Raw genomic sequence first — 10,384 nt, 5'->3', positions numbered from 1 at the left:
AGAGGGTGAGCGCGCCGGAGCATCTCCGGACTTTGCGCGCGGCGGGCGGCCGGGCGCCGGCTCACCTGAGCAGGGTCCCCAGCCTGAGGCTCACCGCGGACCCGGCGGCCTGGGGGTCTGCGGGGCAGAGCTCATGTCGGTGGCGAGAGCGGGCGGACGGTGGTTGGAGGTCGGCTTCCAGTAGAAAGGAGGTTGCCAGGGCACAGGCGAGGAAGAGAGTCCGGCTTGGCTGGTGCGTAAGGGGTGCAGGTGGTGACTACCGACCGGAGTAGGTACCGTAATTAAAATAACTTATTAAAATGTAAGGAGTATAGTATTTAAATATGATGTATGAAAACAACGTAAAAGTGCTCTGCAGTTCTCAGCGCTCGTCCACGTAATGCATCCTCTAACCTGTGAGTGAGGAGGAAGCCTATGCTTCTTAAGCACTTACTGTGCACCAGCCCTGGACTTTGTCTCCCTAAACCTCCCAACAGTCCTACAGATGGTAGTACCACCTTCCTCCCTTTCTCCAGGGAGAAAATGGAGCTCAAAGAGGTGAAGCAGCTTGCTCAGGACCTGGGTGCTAGTAGGTGATGGAGCAGATCAAACCCTCGCAGGCCGACTCCAAACCCTTTTCCGTCCACCACAGGATGGGTATTGTTATCACTCCATTACACAGGAGGAAAGGGTGTCAGAAAGATGAAATCGCGGGCCCAGACCCTCAGGGCTAGTAACAGCTGGGAGGGGCACCGCCATCCTCACTGCGTCCCCATCACCCCACTGTGGCCTTTCCCACAGCAGGCAGGAGTCCAGACAAAAAGGGGACACACAGGATCAAGGTAGAAAATGAACCAAAGAGCAGGTGCAAGAGAAAGTTTGATATTTTAAAATTCTTTTAACATTGATGTTCACACTTAGCATTTATACTAACCTAATAATAGCAGAGCATAAAACCTGGGGATGAGCCTTTTGGCTTCTGTTGAGTTTATAGCTTTGGGAGGGGAATGAATGAAGAGGGATGAAGGGACTCTCCCGTCCGTTGCTTCCTCTGGTGGCCAGATCAGCCCTAAAGTCTCAAGTCACTTACAGGTGGATAAGTAACGTAGCCATGTTATGTTACACATTGTTTGATACAGGAGGGCGGGTGTATTGTTTGCTCAAAATTATAAGCAGGAGTAGTGCTGGGAGACTGATGCCAAATCAAGGGTCAGACTGGATACAAATAGGTACAAAATTCCATGCCCGCTTCATGCCACTGTGATTAAAGCGATAGGCTGGCCCTTCACGGTTTATGGAGGCAGCTGCACCTTGGAGAGACGACCTGCAGAGGAACTTCTGTGGTTTCCCACTTTCGGGCAGTTTCTGAGGTGAGAGAGATAGCGTGAGTTGGACAGGGGGTTTTGGTGGCTGTTGTTGATTGTCGGGATAGCTGGACCCGGGCTCTTATGGGCATTCCCCCTGTTCCCAGGGGTTACGTGACAAGATTCCCCACCACTGCTACCAATGTAGAGAAGGAAGGATGTGAGTTCTTTTCCATTCAGGCCTCACAGTCCTGGGTGGCCGGCTCAGTGAGTCCAGGGTGCAGAGAAATGAGCACAGTCAACAGGTATGACTCCTAAAACCCACAGAAGGGGCTTGACTGACTGAAGTACCAAGAGCTCATTCTAGCCAAACCCAAAGACAGGAGTTTGGAGCCTGACCTAGAGGCAAGCGGATGGGGTCCCATGTCCCTGCCTACTGATCAATCTCAACTTTTTCTCTCCCCCATACCCCCTCTCCTCCTGGGTGGCAACAGCAGTCCCCGTGTTCCCTGGAGAAGCTGTAGGGCTGTGCATGGTATTCCAGAGATTTGGGAGGATTTAAGCTCAGAGGCAGGGCAGGGCTCGAGCTGGAAGCCCAGAGTATAGAACAGTCATCACTGGTGAGGGTGAAGCAGGAGACGGGCAGGGGCATGAAGGATTTGGCTCCTAATCCCGCCCAGACAAGAAAGACGCAGAGCTCCAGGCAAAATGCAGGGCGCTCACTTGGCCTGGCTTTAAAGAAGGGTGAGGGGGAAGGAAGCCAGGATCGACCGTGAGTACGTGAGTACGACTGCTTTTCCTTTAAGAAGAGGCATTGCTGCACTCTGAGAAAATGACATGGCAATGTTAGCATGCTTTGGCCTAGAAATTTCATTCATAGCACTCTATCCCAAGGAAACACCATAAAAAGTTTATGAGCAAAGTGTTACTTGTGTAGTAAAAACATGGAAACTACCTATATATCCCCCCAAATAAGGAAATGACTAAGTAAATTATGGTTATGCAGATGTTAAAAATGTTTATAATATTATAACTTAAAGAACAAAAATATAAAAGGTATAAGTAAGGAAAAATAGGCATAGAAGAAAAATGTCTGGAAGGAGTTCTGGAGGCTAGAAGGCTGAAATCAAGGGGTTGGCAGGGCCATACTGTGGGGGAAAATCCTTTCTTGCCTCTTCTGCTTCAGGTATTTGCAGACTGAAAAGGAAAAACCCAGATTTTTCCTGCCCGTGTGGGGAGAAACCTAGTTCTTCCCTACTGTGTGTATGCGTGTGCGTGTGCGTGTGCATATATTTACCCTGTGAGTCTGCTTTGCGTTTACACAGAACACTTCACTTCTGATGCTTTTGTTCACCAATTTGTGGCGGATTTTCCCCACGCCAAGCAATTTTCTGTGTGTAGGACACCAGCTGGGTGTCTTACAACTTAACTCAATTCTAACATTATCTACCCAGAGATAGTGTCAGACTCCACAGGTTAAGGGCTCAGTCCTACAAGACTGTCCAAGCCCCACCCCCCACACGCATACTTCAGACACTAGTTGCAAGCCGGGGTTACCACCTGTGCTTGAGACCGAACGGTTATAGATGGCAGGTTCTCCCTCCTTGGGTTCGATTAATTTGCTAGAGCAACTCACACAACTCAGGGAAACACTTATGTTTACCAGTTTGTTTAAGAATACAGTCTAGGATAGAGAGCCAGATGGAAGCAGTGCATCAAGCAGGGTATGTGGGAAGTGGGTCTTCTATGCCCGTTCGAGGGCGCCACTCACCCCACACCTCCATGTGGTCACCAACCTAGAAGCTCTCCAAACCCTGTGCTTTCGGTATTTTATGGAGGTTTCATCACATAGGCTCCCAACAAGGAGCCATCAGGGCCCACCCAGAATCACCTCAGTAGAACAAAAGATACTGATATCACTTGGGAAATTATAAGGGTTTCAGGAGCTCTGTGTCATGAACTGGGGACAGAGACTAATGTATGTATTTTCTTTTATCTCACACGGTCGATCCTTGGTGTTTCTTGCCTTGTAGAGGCATCACTCCAGTCTCTGCCTCCCTTGTCACGTGACCACAATTTCTCTTCATATAAGGACACCAGTCATTTAGTGTTATTAAGGCCACCCTAATCCAGCATGACTTTATCTAAACTCTATTACATCTGCAAGGATCCTATTTCCAAATAAGATCACATTCACAGGTCCCAGGAGTTCAGACTTCCACATACTTTTTTGCGGGACATAATTCAACAAATACTATCTCTGCTTCTTCGGGGTTGTAGGGTCTTGGGCAAGACTTTTCAGGGCCTCAGTTTCCTCATCATTGCAGTTAGGGAGTAGTATAGGTTTTTCAAAGGTCCCTCCAGCTGTCAAATTCGGTGCCTCTTAAGCCCAGCCCTAGGGTTGCTGTCCCAGCTTATGGACTCTCCTCCTGCCCTGTAAAGGGGCTTTAGGGACTCTATGCTGCCCGTGGTTCAGCCAGCTGCTTACAGACAAGGAGCCTGGAGAAGGAAGAAACCACCCAGGAAGAGGGAGGCCTGGGGTCTTGTTCAGCTTGTACCACTGTGTTTTTGGCCTCTGACCCCCTTGGCCTGGTGACTTTGGACCAGTCCCTTACACCCTGTGAGCATGGCATGGCTTATCTGTAGAATGGGGATAACGGTGCTTTCTTTTCCATTTTGTGGATTATTACAGCAGCCTCCACTAAGCTGTCTACTCCAGTCTGGCCTACTTCATTTAGCTGTTCCGCCAGTGTGGTCAGGGTGGTATTTTGAACATGAGAACTTAAACTTGTCGTCTTTCTGCTTCAAAGTCTTCAAGGACTTCCCTCTGGCCGGAGATAAATATCAAACTCTACAACGAGGAACCCGATGCCGGCTGGGCCCCCACCACTTCCCCCAGCCCTTCTCCGCGGCCTCTGAGTCCTATCCATATAGAACTATTTGCAGTCTTCCCAAAGCGGTTTTATGTCCTCCCTTCCATGCCTTCCTAACCGGGCCAACTCCACACAACCTCCAATACCCCGTTCCAGTGTCGGGCTCCTCAGAGCCTACGTAACTCCACTCCAACCCCTATTGAGCTCCCTCCTCCTCTGAACTTCTTGGGGTTCGCATCATGCCCTGTATTAGTTGTCTAGTGTTGTTTAACAATCATCCCAAAGCGTAATGTCTTAAAACAACAAACATTTATTATCTCATACAGTTTCTGAGGGTCAGGTATCCAAGAACAGCTCAGCTGCAAGATTCTGGCTCAGAGACTCTCACGTGGTTGTAGCCAAAATGTTGCCGAGTGTGGCAGTTGCCTGAAGGCTTGGATGGTGGCTGGAGGCCTCCGTTCCTTACCTCTCTGTAGGGGCTGCTTCTGATGTGGCAGCTTTCCCCAGAGTGCACAATTGGGGAAAAAAGAGAGAGAGTGCCCGCTCCACCGCCCCCCACTTCCTCCGCCACCCCCCGCCCCAAGACTGAAGCCCCAGAGTCTTTTATAACATATTGTCAAAACCGACAAGCCATCGCTCTGGCCATACTCTCTTGGTCACACCAATCCTTTTTTACACGAGGGAAGAGACTACACAGGGTGTGAATACCAGAAGGTGGTGATCGTGGAAGGCTCCATCAGTCATTTGTCCTGGAATTTACCACATGGGGTGGGGGGGGGCGTCACCTGTCTCCCCCACTGTCTTGGGTCAGACTCTGGTTTATTTTTTTCTCCCTGCTGCTGGGACAGTGCCTGGTGCAGTAGTATTTAGTCATTGATTGTTAAATGAGTAGATAAATGAATGAATGATTCCCCTAATCATCTCATCAGGATTTTTTTTTATTTGAATTTAAATTTATTTTCCATTATGACAATAATAGGTGCATATTATTTTTAAAAACTAGAAAAATACTCAAGGGCAAAAAATGAAAAATAAATTTCCATTCTTATCGTGCCATATCCAGTCTTAGTCCCTAGAGGTGACAACTATTAACATTTCTGGGGTATCCTTCCAAAAATTTTTGAAAATAACCACTAGAGTTATTTTTAGATATCACGTAAAGAAATATAAGTAAAAGTGCTTTGCCTATGTCAAAGACCGTTGCCACTGTGATTCTTGGTGGCCCAGACTTCTGGGTCTGACCCTGGGGATCCCACCAGTGGCTTCTCCTTACCGTCTGTCAGGACCGGAATCCTTCCACTGCAGCCATACTGGGCACTATGTTGTTATCTGTGAGAATATTTTGCATTTTTTTACTATTATCAGCCACGATCCTTTAAGTGTCTCAATACATAAACTCTTTTCCACAGTCTAGATTATTTACTTAGCACAGATCCCCGGAAGTGGAATTATTGGGTCAAAGAATTTGAAGCTTTTTATAAGGCTCACCAGTTGCCTTGAGTTTTCTACCTGCATAAAAAATCCTTTCTCAACAACCTTTCTTCTCAGACCTCCCTCCTTTGCCAGCAGTCAGGATTCTTAGTCGCTCATAACACAGTCCACTCTAGCAAGTTTGAACAGAAAGAATTTCATGGAGAATAATAAATATTAAGTAACTCAGGAATATTTGGAAAGGCCAGAGAACGGATGCTATATAGCCAGGGATGATGCAGGCAAACAAAAATACCCAATAGCACTATCAGATATTTCTAGTGGAAACATCACTGCTGACACTGCCACTCGTGCCTGTTAATTCTGAGGCTGGGTATCAGAACAGAAGAACCTGTTCTTTCACCACTGTCCTTGCCAAAAATTCCTATTTCCCTATGCTTGGTAGCTGCCAAACAGGCATCAATGCCGCATGCCTGGGACTGGCAGCAACTTGGTCACCTGTATGTTTCCTTTGTGCCAGACATTCTGGGAGATGTAGCATGGTGTCCAGGAAAATACGTTATCTTCATATTGGTTTGTTCTATCAACCTCTGATCTCCCTAACATCTCCAGGCCCCTTTCTCCTTTCCCTGTCGATTTAGTTTGCTAGGGCTGTCATAACAAAGTACCACAGACAGGACGGCTTAAACAACAGAGATTTATTTTCTCACAGTTCTAGAGGTTAGAGTCCAGGATCAAGGTGTCAGGTTTGGTTTCTTCTGAGGCCTCTCTCCTAGGCCTGCATGCAGCCCCCATCTTGCTGTGTGTTTACGTGGTCTTTCCATTGTGCATACGGTTCTCTGCTGTGTACCCACATTTCCTCTTCTTATAAGGCCCAGTCACATTGGATTAGGGCCCACTTAATGACCTCATTTTAACCTAATCACCTCTTTAAAGGCTCTCTTTCCAAACACATTTACATGCTCAGGTGGTGTGGCTGTAGGGTTTCAGCATATGATTGGCGGGGGGCGGGGTACATAATTCAGCCCATAACACCTGTGTTTTAAGGTTGAAGATTATTTTTCCCTCTCCCTTCTTCACCTCACACCAGGGCCCAGACCATCAACTTAGATTACGTTCTCCTCTCTTTGGACCAGATGTAATCTTGTGTGCCAGCCATTTCCTGCCAGTTCTGTTCCAGGAACCCCTCAGTAGGGGGTCATCAGGAAAGGGGACCTGAGTCTGGGTCATGTGGATCGTAGAGAACCCTAATTACTGAGGAGTTGGAACCAAATCTTTTTTTTTTTCTTTAAACATGTCCGTTCATGTCAAGGAAAGCTGTCAATTGTCATATTCTATGTGAATTCTAAGTACAGGACAGAGTGAAGAGAGCAAAACTGTAAAATTCAACTCGATTACATAAGTACTCTCATGTGAACAGCTTGGTCACCATGTAGCATGATAACACTTAGACATATTAATAAATTCCTGTCAGATTAACTGTTAGAAGTTTTATTAAGTTGCCACAATAAATTCTGTTTGGGAGCAGGCCAATAGAAGTCAACTCCTCCTTACAACTCTTGGTTTCCTAGCAGCAGCACTCAGTACACGCTGAGCAAGGAACAGAACCACAGCGCCATAGATGTGAGAGCCGAAGGGGCCTTTGAAATGAATAGATGCTACGTGAGGAAATGAGTGAACTGGGGAAATGGAAACTCTCTTGGTTAGAATCTAGCCCGAAGTGGTCTCTGATCGGAGAAATATGCCGAGAAAGTTGCTTTCATGAGTGTGAAGTAAACCCATTCCCTTTCGATTCCTCAGCAGACATTCCCTGCCATCTGTTGGTCTGTTCTAGAAACAGGCTCGCTGCCTTCACCTGATTTTCCTACCCATTAGCTCTGTGATCTACCTAAGAGCCCCCAAATCTACCTAAGAGCCCCCTTTTAGGCCTTCCGCATTGGGCTGGATGAGACTGTTCACACCCGTAGCACTGGTAGAACGTGTGTGACTTCGACTTTACAAATTGCCTACATCCTTTGGTAGTATTCTTTCTAGGAATATGTCCTAAGGAAAAAATTCCGAGATGATGCAGTTCAAATTTTATGTGCCAGGGTATTCATTGCACAATTGTTTATAATAGAGGAAAAATGAAATAACTTCAATTATAAACAACAGGAGACCGACAAGTAAATGATGCATTCACTTATTGGCCATTAAAAAACATGTTTTAAAGAAATTTAGTAGTATGAGAAGATGATCAGCAAAGCTCAACAAAACAAAAACTAGAAAATAAAAGTATATGTAATATGGTCCCAATTAAAAAAAAAACTAGAAAAGAAAAACTAAAAGGAAAAAAGACTGGAAGAAATACAAAGTGTTAACAATGGCTGTCTCCTAGTAGTAGGATTTTCTATTCTGTATATTTTGAGTGTCTTTCGAGGTTTATAACCAGAAAAAAGGCCAAATGGGTACAAGAAGGCCAATGCCAAAAGTCTTTGTTGTATACTCAAAGAGCATGATAAAGAGATTCAAAGATAATATTTTCTTTACAAAAATAAAACATGATTCTGAACTGGATCCTTTGACCATTATGGACATTATTGGGGCCGTTGGTGAAACTTGAAAGGGATTTGTAGAATAACTGAAAACAATATATTAATGTAAATTTCCTGTCGTTGGTGGTTATATTGTGATTATGTGGGAAATATTTTATTTTGTAGGAGATACACAATGAAATTTTTGAGAAGTGATGGAGCAGCATGTTAAAAATGTACTCTTGAATGGTTCTGTAAAAAATGTTCTTTATACTATTCTTCAACTTCTCTCTGAATTGAAGTGATTTCAAAATAAAAAAATAAAATGAAGCTAAAAAAAATAATGCTGTCCCCTCTTGTTGGAGGGTCGATTCCATGGCTCAGACTGGCTACCAGTGCCATGGGACACCTCTCCCTTACCACGATGACGTCCCTTCGGTCACCTAAGCCCAGGGCTTTCCTGCCTGTCCTCAGGGTCACATTGTCCACAACTGGAAGGTGCGATGGTTCATCCTCCAGCAGAACACGCTGCTGTACTACAAGCTCGAGGGGGGTCGGAAGGTGACCCCTCCCAAGGGACGGATCCTTCTGGATGGCTGCACCATCACCTGCCCCTGCTTGGAGTATGAAAACCGACCTGTAAGTGAAGGCCCTGGCTTCCCAGCTCCTCCCTGCCACAGACCCTTCCACCTCCCACCCCATTGGTGAAGGTGTTGCGTGTAATGGGAAGATTTGAGTTATGGTTGAAAAATCTAGCTCAAATCCTGGCTATACCATGTACCTGGTAGGTGACCTTGGGCAAATAATCAAACCTCTCTGAGCCTTAGTTCTTCATTGATAAAATGGGATAGAATAATGACAACTGACTGTCTCTCATGACTGTGATGAGGCTCATGAAGGTGATGGTCTTTGAAAACACTGTAGGCCAGAAGACACTACACAAATGTGAGTAATTACTGCTATCTTGGGGTTCAATATGATGGCTTTCATCCCCAAAGTGTGCGCATTCCAAAAGTCAGGGGCAAGTTCAACCCTACCATCAAAAAAGTATCAGACTCAACCATTTATCGGGATTCCATTGTGTGCCAAGAAATTTGCTAGGCTTGGAAGAGTCAAGGAAGAAAATGGTAAGATTGCTTCTTCTTGAGTTAATAACCTTATTATGAAAGCAGCGGTTAATCGAAAAACATTCAGCATTCCAAATGTTGGCACAAACATTATTAGCCGTAGAGAACACTGCATTCCTAAAGAGGAGGAAGATGTCACTATAGGCTGAGTCAGGGTCAGGTTTGTGAGGAATAGATTTGGGCAAAGATCTAAAAGAAGAGAGAGGCAGATATTCCAGACAGGTGGAAGGTCTTGAGTAAAAGTCAGGGGTGATGAGGACAGCCAGTGTGGGCAAAGGGGAATGCTCACTGAGGGAGCAGGGGTAGAAGGGCTGGGGCTAGACAGAGGTCATGGGGAGCCGCTGAAGGTTTTGAGTGAGAGAATGCACTGATGACAACTCTCTTAGGAAGACCGAAATGAGGAGTGAAGCTCAGTTTCTATAAGGTTACTAGATCCATAAAGAAGGTATTTTACCTCTAAGTGCTGGTCTGACTGGCTGTCTCTTCCCACAGCTGCTTATTAAGCTGAAGACTCGAACATCCACAGAATACTTCCTAGAGGCCTGTTCTCGAGAGGAGAGGGATGCCTGGGCCTTTGAGATAACAGGGGCTATTCACGCTGGGCAGCCAGGGAAGGTCCAGCAACTCCACGTATTGAAAAATTCCTTCAAGCTGCCCCCTCACATCAGCCTGCAGTGAGTCCCTGGGCCCCTGTCCTTCACTCTTCCTGGCTTTGCTGTGGCCTCTTCTGTCTGCGTGCAGTGAGGAGGTGGGCTCCCTTGTTGCTACACAGGCCTGACTGGTACCACCATGGTGCTTCAGGGTCTTCTGCCATCACTGTCCTGTTTGTATTATTTTCTCTGCCTGGGAATGGCTCTGCCTACCTGCCCTGCTCCTTTGTAACCTCTTGGGCCCTCTGTTGCTTCTGCCCATCTCAGTGTCTTGAGACCCTCCTTCAGTTTCAGTCAGGGGGCTCAGGGCTATGTCACGTCTTCCCAGGAATCTCTATTCACCAAGTCATGGGTCTTGTTTACAGCCTCATGGCAAAAATAATGTGTTCTGGTAGCAGTTGCATTCTTGCCCTGTAGTGGTCTCTCTTTCTTTCTCTTTCTTTCTTCGTTTCTTCCTTCCTTCCTTCCTTCCTTCCTTCCTTCCTTCCTTCCTTCCTTCCTTCCTTC

At 46.2% G+C, this 10,384-nt stretch overlaps 1 protein-coding gene across 1 annotated transcript in view; it reads left to right on the top strand.

The window, feature by feature from the left end:
* The window catches only part of PLEK2 (pleckstrin 2), a 49,083-nt gene that overhangs the window by 32,736 nt on the left and 5,963 nt on the right, over positions 1 to 10,384 (top strand). Inside the window, exons 4-5 of the mRNA XM_015591927.2 lie at positions 8,549 to 8,739; positions 9,720 to 9,901. Coding sequence (XP_015447413.1) covers positions 8,549 to 8,739; positions 9,720 to 9,901 — 373 coding nt within the window. The remainder of the gene's footprint in view (positions 1 to 8,548; positions 8,740 to 9,719; positions 9,902 to 10,384) is intronic.

The sequence above is a fragment of the Pteropus alecto genome, unplaced genomic scaffold (genome assembly GCF_000325575.1).
Source record: "Pteropus alecto unplaced genomic scaffold, ASM32557v1 scaffold276, whole genome shotgun sequence".
Lineage (NCBI taxonomy): Eukaryota > Metazoa > Chordata > Mammalia > Chiroptera > Pteropodidae > Pteropus > Pteropus alecto.
Note: the sequence above shows the minus strand (reverse complement) of the source record. Positions and strands in the feature narration are given on the sequence as shown.